At 37.4% G+C, this 20,527-nt stretch overlaps 1 protein-coding gene across 1 annotated transcript; it reads left to right on the top strand.

Moving 5' to 3' along the window:
* Positions 1 to 237: 237 nt before the first annotated feature.
* Positions 238 to 2,913, top strand: LOC114544058 (the record flags this gene model as incomplete). The annotated part of the gene is made up of 2 exons (XM_028562809.1): positions 238 to 2,131; positions 2,630 to 2,913. Coding segments are annotated over 2 exons (2,178 nt in total), but the record flags the coding sequence as incomplete, so codon positions are not given.
* Between the last annotated feature and the right edge of the window lie 17,614 nt (positions 2,914 to 20,527).

Raw genomic sequence — 20,527 nt, 5'->3', positions numbered from 1 at the left:
ACAAAATGAAAAGAGGAAGTAACGAATACTTGAAGTTGGTGAAGAAGGCTGAGAACTATTTACCTCCTGTTATTGACATCAGTTCCTCGGACCAATCTTCAGTGGACAGCGATGGCCTTGATCAGCCAGGAACCTTGCAGAAGATGAAAAAGCCAAGCTCATCAAGAAAGGTTTACCAATCTGTGTATGACAGTGAGGATTCTGAGACTATAAGTTTTCTTGAGTTCTGTTGTTAAGAGTGGTGACAAGAGAAGTGATAGAGATGGTGATGACAGGGGTCATGACGAGGGTGAGTGTGGTGGTGATGTTGATGGGGACAGTGGTGATGAAGACGGTAATGGTGGTTTTAGTGGTAATTGCAGTTATAATGCTTTTAGTGGAGGCAATAAGAAGGGTAATGTGAGGATGTTGGATTATGTGGGTGGAGATATTGAGAAGAGGGATGATGATAATGATGGTGATAATTATGGTGAATGTAGTGGTGATAGAGTTGATTGTGATATTGGTGGCAAGTGTGGGAATGTTAGAAATGAAGGCAATGATGATGGTGGTGATAAAGGTGGTGATGTTGAAAATATTGGAAATGATGGTGATGGTGATCATGATGTTGATAGGGATGTTGGAAATGATGATGGTAGTTACATTGATGGTGACAGTGGTAACTCCAGTGGCCAGGTTTCATCAATTAGTATCGATGACAAAGTGACATTAAGCAACTTCAAAGATTGGTTGGGGGGTCCAGATGGTGGCCGTAAAGATGAAAAATGTGCAAGACAGTGTATGCGACAGGTGGAAATGGTTATGAAGTTCATCACCCCAAATGCTCCGTCAATATCAAGCCTATTGTCCAAGTCATTGCTTAGAGATAAATGGCTAAGAATCATTGAAGAAGAGAAGAAACCTGGTACTGTGAAATCATATCTTGGGTCCCTTAACCAATTCTTTATTTACATGCGTACAGAATGTTCAGCCAGATTTGATGAGATGAATGTAAATGAGGGAAAACTTGTTAGTCTATCTGAACAGGTCAAGTTATGGGCCAGGTCTTCTCGGAAGATGGCCCAAAATCGTTTTTGGGAAAAACGTGTAGAGGATTTTGAAACCTTAAAGACGCCAGAAGAGGTAAAGCAGTTTGACATTTCAGAGGTTGCACGGAAGGCAGTTAAAGTACTTGGGGAATTCCAGACAGATCCCGATGTCTCTGTGGTATCACAGGCAGAATACACCATTGTGCGAGACTACCTCATGACTCTGATTTGTATTAACAATGGCAGCAGATCGGGTCCAATTGCCAACATGACCATGGAGGAATTTCAAAATGCCACACAGCAAGATGACTGCTATGTTGTTAGGGTGAAGAAGCACAAGACGTTTACCACCCATGGGCCAGCACACCTCGTCTTGTCGTCGTCGATTCATAATTATATGAAAGTGTTCATTGAAAAATTACGGAGATGTATACCAGATGTCAATGCATGCCAACCCATAGTTTTTTTGAGTTACAGAGGCACCCCACTAGATTCATCCCAAGTTGGTGCCCAAATTGGCTCATGTTGGGGCAAGGTGTTTGGGAAAAAAGCATCTATGGGTGGTGCAACTTCATTCAGAAAGGCTGCGGTTTCTGCCGTTCATGAGTGCAATGAAGAAATGCGAGGTGACTTAGCAGATCTCATGGTACATAACAAGACAACGGCGGACAAATATTACCTGCTAAAGAATAAGGGAAAGTCTGCAGTAAAAACATCCAAAGAACTGTCACGCATTATGCGTGATGGCTCTGAGAAGACAGAATCCAGTGATGGTGTGGAGAAAGAAGAGAATAAAGATCAGGAACCACCCGAGAAAGACGCTGCCACATCAAGCGTGGTCAGTTGTCCCAGGCACAAGTGGTCAAGTGAGGAAACAGACTTATTAAAACAACTTTTTGCTACCCAAATCCAGATGAAAAAGGTATCGATGGAAGACATTCGGGAGCTTTGCAAGGGTCAGCAATTCCTTGAGAAAATTCCTCCTTCCAAGATAAGAGATAAAGTCCGAACCTTATTTAAGTTGGGCGAATCGTCCCTCCCGCCACAAGAGAAGGAGTCTACAGAGGAGAAACTCAAACGTTTTGGCATGCCAATTGCTAGTGGTAAGTTTTTGTTAGTCTTTATATCACATATTGTATTCAATACTGTGCGAGAATATTTTCCTTGACATTTAATTTTCAAACAACAGGTCACAATATTTACACCTTTTCTTTGGTGTTATGGTGGAGATTTCAGCGAAGAACTTTGATTTTGTTTATAACTTACCTTAGTTACCTTTTCTCATGCACAAATATGGACCAGTGTTACTAGCCATATACGTTGTTGCTGTCGTTTAACTATTATAAAGCTTTTTCTTCCATACACGCATAATAAAACACCTATTGGATCCATATTCGTCCATATTCGACATTTCCCCGGTGTTTTAGAAAGAATTACCCGTCCATTTTTTCGTTCTTTCATTCAATTTAAAATGGCATTGCACCCTGGACGATCACATTGCATTACATTAACATTGTATTACAATCAATTGTATTTTGTGTAGAAAATTAGTATGATTAATAATATGATTGCCCAAGTTGACATTTCTTATTGAAATATAGCTTGCAAAGAGAAAGGCAGCAAAGATACGAAAGAGAGACCCTCCGAGGACAATGAGGAGGAGGAAAGCAGAGAAGATGGTGAAGAGGAGAGCAGCCAGTACTCACGTCCATCATCATCATCCGATGTAGTTCCTCCATCGTCACGTTCCAGAGGTGGACAAGATCGCTTGTTCAGTGATATGGAAATGGTGGAGTTTAGAAAGTTATTCTCTGCAGTCATTCATTCGGACAAGCCAATCACCACCAAAGTTGCTGTGTCGATGTTGAAGAAGAATAAAGTTTGAAGCACCTTACAAAGAGATTTACCAACCAGCAAATATACGACAAGCTGAGGACGGAGAGGAAAATTGCGAAGAGAGAAAACAAAAAAAATGAAGATATGGACTCTCGTATTGGTGACTAACTGACACATTTGTCTTTTAGGATGTTTATAATAATAGACTTACGCCTGTATTCTAAAAGCTCACTCACACTCAAACTCATTGAGTGGAAGATCTTAATCTTCTCATAACGTTTCAATGGCGGTATTTTCAGCCGAACAGGGGCTTGATTTTCAGTGATTTATCTTATATCTTTTCATCTATTCAGAGAGAACTTTCTCATTGATCAGCATTAACGAAATTTATATGTCACACTCGATGAGTATGAGTGTGAGTGAGCTTTTTGAATACAGGCGTTACAGTACAAAACAACGCTAACTCCAAAAATCAGCATTTTAGGGGCTGTTTACATGAGCCCGGTTACCCGAGATTCAACGAAGCGTGAGAGGACTTTGAGGTATTGAAATAAGTCTTTATGACACCAAACAAGGACATGCCATTGTTGTGGTGATTATACGACTACCAGGATCATGTTATCTGCTCATTTCAATACCTCTAAATCATCTCACGCTTCGTTGAATCTCGGGTAACCGGGCTCATGTAAACAGCCCTTTAATTGTACAAGCTCTCGACTGTGCTTATATAGTTGAAAGCTTGAACAATTAAACTGACTGTCGGAGTTACCGTTGCTTTATATTTCTTAAGATACTGATATATTCAGAACTGTAGATTTATATATCATAGAATTTTATGCAATTTTCTATCATACAAAGTGTCCAAGAAAAAACGAAAACTACCGAAATTAACTATTGTTAGAATTTGAATGAGAATACTTAGGGCTGCTTTCCAGTTACGCGTTTTTTATATGCACGTACACGCACGGAAAATTTGAAGTGCTTCTAATATTTAACATCCCGGTCTACAAGTGCATACTAAAATATGCGGAAAACTAAGTTCTTTCGATTTATTTACTTAGTTTTTACCTAGTTTTTTCAAAGATAACATATATAAGGATTTAGACATTTCCGTGCGTGTACGTGCATATGAAAAACGCCTAACTGGAAAGCAGCCTTTAGCTAATCACACATGCGTAAAATATCGGCACAGTCATATTTTCTTATTAAGAAATCGAATTATTTCAATAGTTTTTGTTTTTCCTGCATGGGCACGCTTTTTGAATGGTATCTTCCAATTTTTCTCACCATTTTGGGGTACTTTCATTTTTCCAAAATGTGTGTAAACAATTATAACAATGTGAAAGCAATTTTACTAATGATTTACAGAGAAATTTATATATAATATTTATATATATATATATATATATATATATATATATATATAAATTTTCTCTGTAAATCATTAGTAAAATTCATTAGTAAAATTGCTTTTCACATTGTTATAATTGTATATATATATTATATATATATTATTATTATATATTATATTTATATTTATATATATATATATATATATATATATATATATATATATTATTATATATATATTATATAATATATATATATATTATATATATATATATATTATATATATATATACAAACCCATTTGCAAAAACGTTGGCCGCAGATAGATAGATAGATAGATACTCGATACTCTAATTAGAATTGCATATGATTACATTAGCATGGGATTTCAATCATATTACACAACATATGCAATTCTAATTAGATTTCGGGTATCTATCTATATATCTATCTGCGGCCAACGTTTTTGCAAACGGGTGTATATATATATATTATATATATATATATATATATATATGTATATATATATATATATATATATATAATATATATATATATATATATATATATATATATATATATATATATATATATATATATATATAGATATTCGCCGTTACGTTACATTCGCTGTTCATTAAATGTTATGTTTGTAGTTAAAAAATACCTAGGTTACACTAGGGCACAGGCAAGTTACACTAGGGCACAGGCAAGTTACACTAGGGCACAGCCAGGTTACATGCACTAGGGCACAGGCAAGTTACACTAGGGCACTGCCAGGTTACACTAGGGCACGGACAAGTTACACTAGGACACAGCCAGGTTAGATGCACTAGGGCACAGGCAAGTTACACTAGGGCACAGCTAAGTATGGTATAAGTTTTTGTTAATTTCAAAAGCAATTAAATTCTCTCTTGAGCAATTTATATATATGAATACATTTTCATGGGATTTCAATCATATTACACAACATATGCAATTCTAATTAGATTTCGGGTATCTATCTATCTGCGGCCAACGTTTTTGCAAACGGGTGTATGTATATATATATTATATATATATATATTATATATATATATATATATATATATATATATATATATATATATATATTTATATTCGCTATTACGTCATCTTAATGCTAACCCTGAAAATCAATTCTTTAATTCTTCAAACTTTGGACTATAGTATATAGTTGAAAGCTTGAACAATTAAAATGTTGATGTTAAGAGATATCATTATGTGTATGTTATCAAAATACTGAGTAGTTCCGGCAATTTCAGGCTGACAATTTAGAGTGTTAGAAAGGCTAAATCATTGAAAAAATATTTGTTAATATCCACATCACAGCTAGAAAACCTGAATTGCAGTTGATATTAAACATTATAAATATGGGATAGGCTGAATAGAAAAGGATTTCCATTATTAATTGGGCCAGCACGGCTATGTTGGAGGTAGCTGAAATTAGGAAATTATTAGATTCTCTGATTAACCTGTGTCTTGCTTGATTCATATTTTGACTCTCAAGATGTCCTGTTTATTCAGATATTTTACTTTGAGAACTATCAGACCAAGGTCTTTTTGAACAAATTGAGTTTGAAGAGCGAAGTTAGTGCAAAAGATCGACCGAGCAAGCAAGGTTAATGAAAAATTTATAATATGGCACAAGGGCATGTATATTTGCGCTTGAAACAAACAAGAAATGCATGGTTTACCAACTGTCTGGAGAAATTTTGTTAATTTCAACAGCAAATATTAAATTCTCTCTTGAGCATTTATTTGGGCCCTTTTTAATCAGAATTTCTCAGTTTTTCACTTTTGATGGATCTCCAGTAACGCAGGTCCATTACGGGAAAGTGCCGGTCCATTACAGAGTTGTACTTTACTGGGGTAACAATTTTTTGAATTTTTTGAATTGGTAACAATTTTTGGAATTTTTGACTGGGGTTTACAATTTTTTGAATAACAACCCCTTACCCCTGACAAGTTACTCAACTGACAAGTTTCCTTGTTTAAGGACAAGAACACCAGGATCATACCCATATGGTACTCTTGACATTTATGAAACATTCATTAGGCCAAACACTTTAGCAAAAATGCAGACTACAGTCACTACAGTGCAGCAAATTGCGCATGACAACAAACTACAGTTTCTTGTACATCCAACAGCAATTTCAGTAAAATTGTTTAGTGCAATATGATGTTCATTAAATGTTTGTAGTTAAAAAATACCTAGGTTACACTAGGGCACAGGCAAGTTACACTAGGGCACAGCCAGGTTACACTACTATAGGGCACAGGCAAGTTACACTAGGGCACACGCAAGTTACACTAGGGCACAGGCAAGTTACACTAGGGCACAGGCAAGTTACACTAGGGCACAGCAAGGTTACACTACTATAGGGCTCAGGCAAGTTACACTAGGGCACAGGCAAGTTACACTAGGGCACAGCCAGGTTACACTACTATAGGGCACAGGCAAGTTACACTAGGGCACAGCTAAGTAAGGTATATGTTTTTGTTGATTTCAAAAGCAATTAAATTCTCTCTTGAGCATTTATTTGGGCCCTTTTTAATCAGAATAACTCAGTTTTTCACTTTTGATGGATCTCCAGTAACGCAGGTCCATTACGGGAAAGTGCCGGTCCATTACAGAGTTGTACTTTACTGGGGTTGTACAATTTTTTGAATAACAACCCCTTACCCCTGACAAGTTACTCAACTGACAAGTTTCCTTGTTTAAGGACAAGAACACCAGGATCATACCCATATGGTACTCTTGACATTTATGAAACATTCATTAGGCCAAACACTTTAGCAAAAATGCAGACTACAGTCACTACAGTGCAGCAAATTGCGCATGACAACAAACTATAGTTTCTTGTACATCCAACAGCAATTTCAGTAAAATTGTTTAGTGCAATATGATGTTCATTAAATGTTTGTAGTTAAAAAATACCTAGGTTACACTAGGGCACAGGCAAGTTACACTAGGGCACAGCCTGGTTACACTACTATAGGGCACAGGCAAGTTACACTAGGGCACACGCAAGTTACACTAGGGCACAGGCAAGTTACACTAGGGCACAGGCAAGTTACACTAGGGCACAGCCAGGTTACACTACTATAGGGCACAGGCAACAAGTTACACTAGGGCACAGCCAGGTTACACTACTATAGGGCACAGGCAAGTTACACTAGGGCACAGCTAAGTAAGGTATATGTTTTTGTTAATTTCAAAAGCAATTAAATTCTCTCTTGAGCATTTATTTGGGCCCTTTTTAATCAGAATTTCTCAGTTTTTCACTTGTGATGGATTTCCAGTAACGCAGATCCATTACGGGAAAGTGCTGGTCCATTACAGAGTTGTACTTTACTGAAGTTGTACTTTCCTGGGGTTGTACAATTTTTTGAATAACAACCCCTTACCCCTGATATGAACAATGCTAAATTTAGTATTGTACTCTGACCAAAAATTGGAAAGTAAATCCAATCACAGAGACAGAGTAAAATGTATGTACACTGTATCTCTGATTGTTCAACATACATTACTTTGTAAGAGAATTAGAGAAATAGTATTAGCCAAGAGTCAGCATTTAGCAGCAACAAAAGATTGCCCATTTTGCAGATTGCCCATTGAAGCAAAGGATAAAGAGCTGATTTTCATCCATGGAGCTCTAATAAAAAGTTATTTAGTCAGCATGATTTCCTCAGAGTGCTAATCTGGAAATCAGAATGCTGCTGAGAATGAACAGCATGCTGTCTTGAATGCTAATAATATAATAATGTCAACATACTGTTGATAAATATAAAAAATACTAATAAAATCCATTCTACATTGAACATAGAAATACACTGACTGTACACTCTGTTTTTTTACATTGAATATCAAGAACACAAGATGTCCACCTTTGGATTTTGCTTTATTTTGTAATTCTTGCTCAAGTTTTCTGCTTGCCATGGTTATAGTACACAGAATGAAAATATAAAAATGTCAAAATAACATTTCATTAGGGCAGGGGGCATTTCCCTTCATCCAAGAAATTGGTTTACAACAAAAATACCATTTTGGTATCAGATGTCTGGCCTACTGGAAAATTAGGTTTCTAAACACTTGTGCATGGGCTATAGGTTACAAAATAATTTCAGTTTATGGTTTAATTATGTAATGTAGTTGCTAACTCTTGATCTGGAATACAAAGGGTTGAAAAAAGGGCTGGTCAAAATAACCTAAAATAAAATAGAATTACCTGGTCAATTACTATTGCATAAATAAAGTCTTACTCACCTGACAAGTTTCCTTGTTTAAGGACAAGAACACCAGGATCATACCCATAGCTTTTGTATGGTACTCTTGACATAAATGAAACATTTATTAGGCCAAACACTTTCGCAAAAATACAGACTACAGTCACTACAGTGCACCAAATTGCGCATGACAACAAACTATAGTTTCTTGTACACCCAACAGCAATTTCAGTAAAATTGTTTAATGCAATATGATGTTCATTAAATTTTTGTAGTTAGAGCACAGCTAGGTTACACTAGGGGCTAGGGCACAGGCAAGTTACACTAGGGCACACTCAGGTTACACTAGGGCAAAGGCAAGTTACACTAGGGCACACTCAAGTTACACTAGGGCAAAGGCAAGTTAGTCACTAGGGCACAGGCAAGTTACACTAGGGCACACTCAAGTTACACTAGGGCAAAGGCAAGTTAGTCACTAGGGCACAGGCAAGTTACACTAGGGCACACACTAAGTTACACTAGGGCACACTCAGGTTACACTAGGGCACAGGCAAGTTACACTAGGGCACACTCAGGTTACACTAGGGCAAAGGCAAGTTACACTAGGGCACAGCCAGATTACACTAGGGCAAAGGCAAGTTACACTAGGGCACACACTAAGTTAAATAAGGGCACATTAGCTAAAAGTAATTTTGCGATAACTCCTTCAATTTTCATGCAAATGACCTGATTTTTGGCATGCATGTTAATTTCTACTTGTACTACCAGCTCACTAGATTTTTTCTTTATTGCTTGTCCATTTTATTTTAACTTTTTCTCCAAAATGCCACGTTACAAAAGGGCACATGTGCCCGTGTGTAATCTGAAATGTGCCCACTGAGCTATATATAGCTCCCACTGAGCTATATATAGCTCAGTGAATGTGCCCTTATGTTATGGAAACGAAGGAGAGGAATACTTCGAAAGGATTGCCTTTTTGTGCTAAGAAAGGTTAGTAAATTATTTTTACTGTTGCTTATGCACCAAGTAACAAGAGCACAGGAGCATAGCATTTATTATTAAGCGTATTCTGTGCATTAAATGTTTATTTACATGTCGCATGTTTATAATGTTTATAATGTTTATAATATGATGCCTAAATTGACTGCCTTTCAATGCTGTACTATGACTTCTTACACTGTCTTACACACTATACCATGACTTACACTCTCTTACACAGCTGAGTGATATTGCTGTACATTGCTCTACTATAGATTAACCTAAATGATCTGCCATTATCATATTTGCACTGCTTTACCATACACTGTATGCTGCTGTTAAACTGAATAAAACAATGTCCTCCCATACAATATTGATATTTGATAGCATAATATGAGTTAGTATAAATTAATGTGGTGCTTGACAGCATAACTTAATGCATTAGTATTTAATGATATATGTTGCCAAACAGCATAATATAATTTGTTTGGATAAACTAGCTATTCTGTATAGTGTATATCTTAAAAAAGATTCACTCATTTCAACCTATCATCTTAAGTCACTGTAGGTATACCAAAGAGCTACCCACCAAAATACTTGTCAATATCTATTGTATAAGTTGCTGAGATTTCATAAGTGTATGACTAAACCCCAGCCATTTGATTTTCTCAAATGTGCAGTGTTACACTTTATGCTTTAATTCATCCTTTATATCATTCTGAGCATCTAATTATTTGATATATGGAGGTTTGAGTAAAATTTCATTAGGTAATTTTCATGTTAGCATCAGGTTATTGGTCGTAGTTGTACCTTAATTGTGACTTAGGCAAAATCACTAATTTAAATAACATTTCATCAGAATGTAACATTTGTTTCACTCAAGGTATATTGATCAGTAGTTTACCCACAAAAGTACTTATTTATACAGGTGTTTCTACATTCATACATGTATGCAGGTGTTTGTTGTATAAAACTCTTAAATCCGTTTCAACTATAATATATCGGGAGATTGGTTAATTTTGCACTAATCATACTGATTTAGTTAATTCACTACGTTTTAATATGATGGCATAATATGTGTTGATATAAAATACCCGGTAATGCAGTGTTTGATACCATGGTATAATGTACTGGTATAATACAATGCAATGTTTGATACCATGGTATAATGTACTGGTATAATACAATGCAGTGTTTGATACCATGGTATAATGTACTGGTATAATACAATGCAATGTTTGATACCATAGTATAATTTACTGGTATAATACAATGCAATGTTTGATACCATAGTATAATGTACCAGTATAATGCAATGCAATGTTTGATACCATAGTATAATGTACTGGTATAATGCAATGCAATGTTTGATACCATAGTATAATGTACTGGTATAATGTAATGCAATGTTTGATACCATAGTATAATGAATTGGTATAAAATAATGCAGTGTGTGATAGCATAATATAATGACATAATGTGTTAATACAATATATATTAACTCTAACATTCCAGGAGAGATTGGTTAATTTAGCACTAATCATAGCGATTTAGTTAATTCACTACGTTAATTTTAATATGATCGGCTATGTATCAGTTTAATTTTTTGCTTGTATACATGTGTTGGTTGTAAAACTTTTTGAACTATATTATACGGTGATACTAACTCTAACATTATCGGGAGATACTATACTGATTTGGTTAATTCACCGCGATTCTGATTGACAAATTCTGCTACTAAGCCAATAACTACCGTATATAGTTAAAGAGTAAACTACCTTTTTATATAACCGGCCCCAGATGATTATTTTCTGTGGGTTAGGGTTAGGGTAGGCCAGAACCCTGTTGTATATACTAGACAAAAGTACGAAGCCAATGACTATATGTTACCGTAATTACTTAAACTTGGTCATGAAGTAGAAAAATGTTCTATCCTTTAATATTTTTTCCCGTAAGCGTGGAGTGTGCCCTAAGAATTTTTACAGTACATGAGTACAATGTCAATTTATAATATATCTATAACTCAGATGCTTAGAAAAACTGCTTTTAATATTTGGAAACAGTATTTCAAGGTTGTTTTAGCAGACAGCGCACTGAAAAACACGGCCATGGAAACGCACTCATCTTAACTTTTTGTATTTAATGTTTTACTTTTAATGCTACATGATTGTTTTACATTGTCTATACTGCTAGTTAACTCTGTCATATATAGAAGACAGTTTTACTGTTTATAACCAATGGCTGGTTGTTCAAAAGCAAGTTAACTTTATATATAAGTAAAAACTTTTAATGCCAGATGATTACTTTACTCTTTCCACAGTGCCATAACTCTGTCATGTGTATATATAGAAGACAATTTTACTGTTTAATACCAGTGACTGGGTGTTCAAAAGCAAGTTAACTTTAATCTGGGGCAGGGCGCTGTAAAACACGTGCATGCATGGAAGCGCACTGCCAATGCTCATCGTATAGTTTATATATTTAATTTTTACTTCTAATCCCAGATGTTTGTTTTACTCTGTCCGTAATGGCAGAACTCTGCCGTATATGACAGACAAGTGGCTCAGTAGTTTTTGTAAAGCAGGTTAACTTTAACATGGGGGAAAGGCGCTGTATTTGTATAACACGGGCATGGACACGTGCTCATCTTAGCTCAATATATATAATGTTTAACTTTTAGTGCCAGATGATTATTTTACTCTGTCTATAGTGCCATAACTCTGTCATATACTGAAGAAAGTTTTACTGTTTAATACCAGTTGCTGGTTGTTCAAAAGCAAGTTAACTTTATAACCTCTTGCTCACATTAGCTTTATATATAACGTTTTACTTTTAATGCCAGATGACTGTTTTACTCTGTCATATAGTTCCAGAACTCTGTCATATATACAAGACAATTTTACTGTTTAATAGTCCCAGTGGCTCGTTGTTCAAAAACAAGTTAACTTTATAACCTGTTGCTCATGTTAGCTTTATATATAATTTTTACTTTTAATGCAAGATGATTGTTTTACTCTGTCTATAGTGCCAGAGCTCTGTCGTATATCAATCACCACCAAAGTTGCTGTGTCGATGTTGAAGGAGAATAAGAATTTGAAGCACCTAACAAAGAAATTTACCAACCAGCAAATATACGACAAGCTGAGGACGGAGAGGAAAATTGCGAAAAGAGAAAAAGAAGAAAAATAAAGATATGGACTCCCGTATCGGTGACTAACTGACACATTTGTCTTTTAGGATGTTTATTGACATTCTACAGTAAAAAATAATAGACTTGCAGTACAAAACAACGCTAACTCCAAAAATCAGCATTTTAATTGTACAAGCTCTCGACTGTGCTTGTATAGTTGAAAGCTTGAACAATTTAACTGACTGTCGGAGTTACCGTTGCTTTATATTTCTTAAGATACTGATATATTCAGAACTGTAGATTTATATATCATAGAATTTTATGCAATTTTCTATCATACAAAGTGTCCAAGAAAAAACGAAAACTACCGAAATTAACTATTGTTAGAATTTGAATGAGAATACTTAGGGCTGCTTTCCAGTTACGCGTTTTTTATATGCACGTACACGCACGGAAAATTTGAAGTGTTTCTATGCGGAAAACTAAGTTCTTTCGATTTATTTACTTAGTTTTTTCAAAGATAACATATATAAGGGTTTAGACATTTCCGTGCATGTACGTGCGTATGAAAAACGCCTAACTGGAAATAATCACACATGCGTAAAAATATCGACACAGTCATATTTTCTTATTAGAAAATCGAATTATTTCAATAGTTTTTGTTTTTCCTGCATGGGCACGCTTTTTGAATGGTATCTTCCAATTTTTCTCACCATTTGGGGGTACATTCATTTTTCCAAAATGTGTGTAAACAATTATCACAATGTGAGAAGCAATTTTTCTAATGATTTACAGATAAAATTTACCTTAAAATAGCACGGGTATGTTGGAGGTAGCTGAAATTAAGAAATTATTAGATTCTCTGATTAAAAATTTAAAATCTCAACCTGTGTCTTGCTTGATTCATATTTTGACTCTCAAGATGTCCTGTTTATTCAGAAATTTTTACTTTGAGAACTATCAGACCAAGGTCTTTTTGAACAAATTGAGTTTGAAGAGCGAAGTTAGTGCAAAAGATCGACCGAGCAAGCAAGGTTAATGAAAAATTTATGATATGGCACAAGGGGCATGTATATTTGCGCTTGAAACAAACAAGAAATGCATGGTTTACCAACTGTCTGGAGAAATTTTGTTAATTTCAAAAGCAATTAAATTCTCTCTTGAGCTTTTTTTTGGGCTCTTTTTAATCAGAATTTCTCAGTTTTTCACTTGTGATGGATTTCCAGTAACGCAGATCCATTACGGGAAAATGCTGGTCCATTACAGAGTTGTTCTTTACTGAAGTTGTACTTTCCTGGGGTTGTACAATTTTTTGAATAACAACCCCTAACCCCTGATATGAACAATGCTAAATTTAGTATTGTACTCTGACCAAAAATTGGAAAGTAAATCCAATGACAGAGACAGAGTAAAATGTATGTACACTGTATCTCTGATTGTTCAACACACATTACTTTGTAAGAGAATTAGAGAAATAGTATTAGCCAAGAGTCAGCATTTAGCAGCAACAAAAGATTGCCCATTTTGCAGATTGCCCATTGAAGCAAAGGATAAAGAGCTGATTTTCATCCATGGAGCTCTAATAAAAAGTTATTTAGTCAGCATGATTTCCTCAGAGTGCTAATCTGGAAATCAGAATGCTGCTGAGAATGAACAGCATGCTGTCTTGAATGCTAATAAATATAATAATGTCAACATACTGTTGATAAATATAAAAAATACTAATAAAATCCATTCTACATTGAACATAGAAATACACTGACTGTACACTCTGTTTTTTTACATTGAATATGAAGAACACAAGATTTCCACCTTTGGATTTTGTTTTATTTTGTATTTCTAGCTCAAGTTTTCTGCTTGCCATGGTTATAGTACACAGAATGAAAATATAAAAATGTCAAAATAACATTTCATTAGGGCAGGGGGCATTTCCCTTCATCCAAGAAATTGGTTTACAACAAAAATACCATTTTGGTATCAGATGTCTGGCCTACTGGAAAATTAGGTTTCTAAACACTTGTGCATGGGCTATAGGTTACAAAATAATTTCAGTTTATGGTTTACGTAATGTAGTTGCTAACTCTTGATCTGGAACACAAAGGGTTGGAAAAAGGGCTGGTCAAAATAACCTAAAATAAAATAGAATTACCTGGTCAATTACTATTGCATAAATAAAGTCTTACTCACCTGACAAGTTTCCTTGTTTAAGGACAAGAACACCAGCCATATGGTACTCTTGACATTTATTCATTAGGCCAAACACTTTAGCAAAAATGCAGACTACAATCACTACAGTGCACCAAATTGCGCATGACAACAAACTATAGTTTCTTGTACATCCAACAGCAATTTCAGTAAAATTGTTTTTAGTGCAATATGATGTTCATTAAATGTTTGTAGTACCTAGGTTACACTAGGGCACAGGAAAGTTACACTAGGGCACAGCCAGGTTACACTAGGGCACAGGCAAGTTACACTAGGGCACAGCCAGGTTACACTAGGGCACAAGCAAGTTACACTAGGGCACAGCCAAGTTACACTAGGGCACACACTAAGTTACACTAGGGCACATGTGCCCTAGTGTAACTTAATAGGTTACACTAGGGCACAGCTAAGTTACACTAGGGAACACACTAAGTTACGTAAGGGCACATCAATATGTCAGTCAGTCAGTCAGTCAGTCAGTCAGTCAGTCAGTCAGTCAGTCAGTCAGTCAGTCAGTCAGTCAGTCAGTCATAGTGTAAACTTTACGGGGGGTAGATTGATTTATGCGTATAGTACCTTTTTGAGTATGATCAGTAATTTAAAGTTTTTAAATCAGTTTAAATTGCTTTAGTTATTAATGCACTATGTCCTTTTTGCAAAGTTCACCAAAATATTGAGGAATTTTGGCGGTTACTGTAAATTTTGATGCATTGCTTTTCCGCGGTTTAGGTTTTGTTTTAAAACGATTTGCGCTGTATTACCCCCCGGAACACCCGATTTTTTCTTACACGTCGCAACTGCGCATGTGCCGTCCAGACTTGAACATTATTCACGATGTAAAGAAACGAGGAGCGACGAGCATTGCTTCAAAACATTCCGGGCGTAAAAATCGAGCAATTCTTTGAGAATCTACGCAATTTATCAACTTATGTTATGAATTACGAGCATTCAATTCAACACAAATATAATTTGGAAGGTTTATTCCATAAATAGAGCTAAGAGGTTAGGAAGAAACGACGCCGTGTTGTTTATGTATTGATAGACTCTTACACAGTTACACGAATTTATATTATGTCGATAGCAAGTCGATACCTGGTATTCTGCATACAGTACATAAATGATACTATAAAAAACGGACATTTTGTGCAGTAATCAAATCATTTTGGCAGTATACAGTATTGATTATAAGTATATTGTTTTGTATCGATTTACGCGTCGAAGTATCCACATCATAGACATAATATGCACCGCGGTTTATTTACATTATTTACAACGCAACTATTTTTGCTATTCTTATGAAGTGACGGATAAATTGTAGCCATCGTATATATGTAGTGAATGTAGTCACAGTTGTTTGACGAAGAAAAGAGACTAAACTGAGAAAATCGCGCCCGGTTAGGTTTACATGGGCAACTAAAATTGTAATTTATTAGTGACAGTATCCGCGGCTAACGTAACTTGAGTACTTTGAGTAATTTCCTTTTGATTAATGTTTAACCTAGTTCATTATATTTTTACTGGCATAAGTCAAACAAAATTTTTATGTTGGGACAAACGTCTGGTTGCTTAGGTATTACAGGGCATGAAAACTTTGCACTATCCTTGGATCCCTAGTTAGCTTTTATTCACGACGTCAATGAACCTGATGATAAATATCAAAACGAAAATGAGGTATAACAATGTATTAATATGTGTGCACCATAATGGCATGTAGTCTTCTGTGGTTTAGTGTTAGTCTCCAATTTTCTTCGTATTTTACATTTTCTGTTGTTGTAGAACTTATTGGCTGATAGGAAGTGTTATTCCTTGCGTTGCGAAAGAATCGAGACATTACAGGGTCAACTTGCTATTACTAACAAAGGAATAGCTTTTGCCAAAAGCCAGATTGCAGTTGGTTTGAAAATTTTCGACATCTAGGTACTTCTCTGGCAAGCCTGGAAGAAATTGATGAGAAATGCGATGATGATGATGTCATAATTAATAATAAAAATGTCATATATTATAGGAAAAATAAATAGTAATAAAACTCTAAATTTGTATACTGATCTATATATGACAATTCCTTTTTAGTTTAGGAGTGTTCCATGCATGTGACAAGTTCGTTTACAGTTATCAATATACTGTAGTTTATATATCATCTTCCTAGTTCCTACGCTCATATTATGGTTATAAAACTTATCCCGTCGTAAAATGCACTAGAATGGATAAGCCTACTTACTCAGCACTCGTTGGAGTGTTTGAAAATTTGCATTATATTGAAGTTTGGATGCATATTATAATATTCGCGACTATTTATACCATATTATGTTTGTTATGATTAGCATGGTTTTGTAAAGTTCTTGTACGCCTAATCAATGCATCTTACGCGAAGCAATGGAAATATCTCTCTTTTTTATTTCAGGATATTGTTTAATTTGTGTTAAATCAACTATTGCTATCATAAGGGGATAATATATGGGAGTACGAAGTTGTGTGTTTTAAAATACGACCCTCCCAGCTTTGTTAATAAGCGCAATCTAATACGTCTTTCCTGGGCATTGTGAACCCTAAAATGGGCCGAAATAATCAAAATTTTCTCAAAATTTCCCAATTTGGACTTATGTTTGAAAAACCCTAGATCCGCCCCTGCGGACGTTGTATTAACGTCGCGCCGTGACGTTAATCTTAACGTTACTACCACGTTCCTACAAGCTCACAAAAAAAACGTTTACCCAAAATAACGTTATCTAAGCGTTCGACGAACGTTGATACAACGTTCATACAACGTGATTGTGCTAGCTGGGTTTGGTGTTTACCACATATTAGCACTTACCAGACGTAGGCTTCCAGCCGGGCTGGTAAATTTCCTTGTGCATTAAGCCAGTTTCTTTTGGTCCCACCTGGTACATAAATTTCTGAAAGGGTTATTTGGATGAATTCTTTTGAAGCATATCTCGTAAAATGGAAATAACCACAATGTTCAAGTACAACACACAACAGACTGTAATGCCTTACATACAGTGTTCTATGCCATATAGAGATGTACTGATCAAGAACTCAAGTTGGTGCCCATTGCCAGTCTCTGCTCGGTTTTTACTCAGCATTATGCACCATTTTGTTATTCGCCATTGACGAGTTAAGGTGATTTGGATTTCAGTCTAACATTAGCACTCGATGGCATTAACATGCAGCGACATTCGCGATCGAGTGACTATGCTATCGAGTGACCCGAGTTGTGCATGCGCACATTTTTATCATTACACAATTGGAAAAGCTAATTTTCTCAAACAATCAAAAAAGGTGTGCTAAAATATTAAATCTCGGGAATTCTAAATCTTTACAAAACAAAAACAGCTTATACTTGATATTATTTCAATTTTAGGAGTAATGAAAAGCGCATCAATTCATCCATATTTCGCGAGTATAGCGGCGATGAGTATGTTCCTTTTTTACTACCTTTATTCAAAAATATACCCTATCCTTTAGCTTTACTTTAGCGTACTATATCGCTGAATGTAGCAACCAATACCAGTGTAATGTTTTATCTATTGTTATACTTAAGTCTTTTCGGTGTCATTAATTAATTGATCATTACTGAAAGAAAGAGTGCTCGAACTGTTTCTGCAAATGCTATAGCCCCCCCCCCTCCCCCTACGCTGGTATTCCCTGCATGTGCATTTCTCTAATTAATGTTCAGTATACCATTTTTATATCTCTTCACTTTAGAATTCAAAGCCGATTGTAACGAATGTGTCCACATCTGTGTCTTGAATTCATCATCATCGGCCTCCTTCGGTCTGTGGTGACCATGGGTTGAAAATCCTAGTTGTCTGTCCTGCTGGAACAGCGCCGCCTGTGGCTGAACAGGCCGATGCGCGAATGGCAGTCTCTGTCACACAAGTCACACTTGTGGATTGTCTCTGTGCTGTGAGAGCGGTCACGTTCTTTTCTGCGGGCTCGCTTTTCCTCCGCAGCACCTTTCAGCCGCTCCTCTCCTGTCTTCAGCTGTGTGGTCGCTGTGCTTCTCCATCTAGAGCGGTCGTCGGCCAGGCTCTCCCAGCGCTCTGTGTCGATCTCAAGAGCTTTCATGTCCCTCTTGCAGACATCTCTATAGCGCAGCTGTGGGCGGCCAGTGCCTCTCTTGCCACTCGCCAGTTCTCCGTAGAGGATGTCTTTGGGGATGCGGCCGTCCTCCATGCGGTGAACATGGCCCAGACAGCGGAGCCTTCGTTGTCTGAGCAAGGTAAACATGGTTGGAAGGCCGGCGCGAGACAAGACTTCGGTGTTGGGCACTTTGTCCTGCCACGAAATGCCCAGTATGCGGCGGACGCACCTCAGGTGGAAGGCGTTCAGTCTTCTTTCTTGTTTGGCGTAGGTCGTCCACGTCTCACTCCCGTACAGTAGTGTACTGAGGACACAGGCATTGTACACTGCCATCCTGGTCTTGATGGAAAGTTTGGAGTTCTCCCACACTCGTGTGGTGAGGCGAGCGAGTGTTGTTGCTGCCTTCCCAATTCTTTTGTCCAGTTCTGTGTCCAGTGAGAGGTTGCTGCTGATCGTGGACCCAGGTATGTGAATCGTTCACGACTCCAGTAGTCGTCGATGGTGATAGATGGTGGCACTTCCACGCTCTGTCCCAGTACTTTGGTCTTCTTTAGACTAATAGTAAGCCCGAAGTCCTTGCAGGCCTGGGAAAAGCGGTCCATCAGGGTCTGGAGCTCCTGCTGTGTGTGTTTGCGACTGCAGCATCGTCGGCAAACAGCATGTCGCGGATCAGGGCCTCTCGTACTTTGGTTTTGGCTTTGAGGCGGGCAAGGTTGAACAGCTTGCCGTCGGATCTGGTGTGTAGGTAGATCCCTCTGTTGATGAGCCGAAGGCATGCTTCAGGAGCAATGCAAAGAAGATCCCGAAGAGAGTCGGGGCGAGGACGCAGCCTTGTTTGACGCCGCTGCGTATGTCGAATGGCTCCGAGATACTGCCGTCGTACTGTACAGTTCCCTTCATATCAGTGTGGAAGGATTCGACGAGGCTCTGCAGCTTTGGGGGGCATCCTATCTTTGGCAGGATCGCGAATAGGCCTTCTCTGACCAAGTCGAAAGCCTTCGTCAGGTCAATGAAGGCAACATACAGCGGCATGTTCTGTTCTCTGCATTTCTCCTGGAGTTGGCGGAGGGAGAAAATCATGTCTACCGTTGATCTGTTGGCGCGAAAGCCACACTGGACTCAGGGTAGACGCGTTCGGCGAGTTTCTGTAAGCGAACGAGATGACGCGCGCGTACACCTTGCCAACTATGCTGAGGAGAGAGATCCCCCTGTAATTGTTACAGTCGCTTCTTTCGCCCTTGTTTTTGTAGAGGGTGATGATCTTGGCATCCCTCATGTCTTGAGGTACAGCACCTTCCTTCCAGCACTGGCAGAGGACTTCGTGCAGTGGACGCAATAGGGTAGTCTTGCAGTGCTTGATCAGGTCGGGTGGTATACCGTCACTGCCTGGAGCTTTTCCTGCGGCCAGGCTGTCAATGGCCTTATTGAGCTCATCCAAGGTTTGCTCCGCGTCGAGCACGTTCATGGTCGGTAGGCACTCGATAGCATCAAGAGCTAAGGGGGACACTGTGTTCTGTGTGGAGTAGAGGTCGGAGTAGTGTTCCACCCACCTCTCCATCTGCTGGCCCTTGTCTGTGATGGTTTCCCCAGTGGAGGATTTGAGGGGTGCCGTTTTGCTCTGAACTGGGCCCAGTGCTTCTTGATGCCATCGTACATCCCTCTGATGTTCC

The sequence above is a fragment of the Dendronephthya gigantea genome, unplaced genomic scaffold, assembly GCF_004324835.1.
Source record: "Dendronephthya gigantea isolate DGI-Jeju-01 unplaced genomic scaffold, DenGig_1.0 000629F, whole genome shotgun sequence".
Taxonomy (NCBI): domain Eukaryota; kingdom Metazoa; phylum Cnidaria; class Anthozoa; order Malacalcyonacea; family Nephtheidae; genus Dendronephthya; species Dendronephthya gigantea.
Note: the sequence above shows the minus strand (reverse complement) of the source record. Positions and strands in the feature narration are given on the sequence as shown.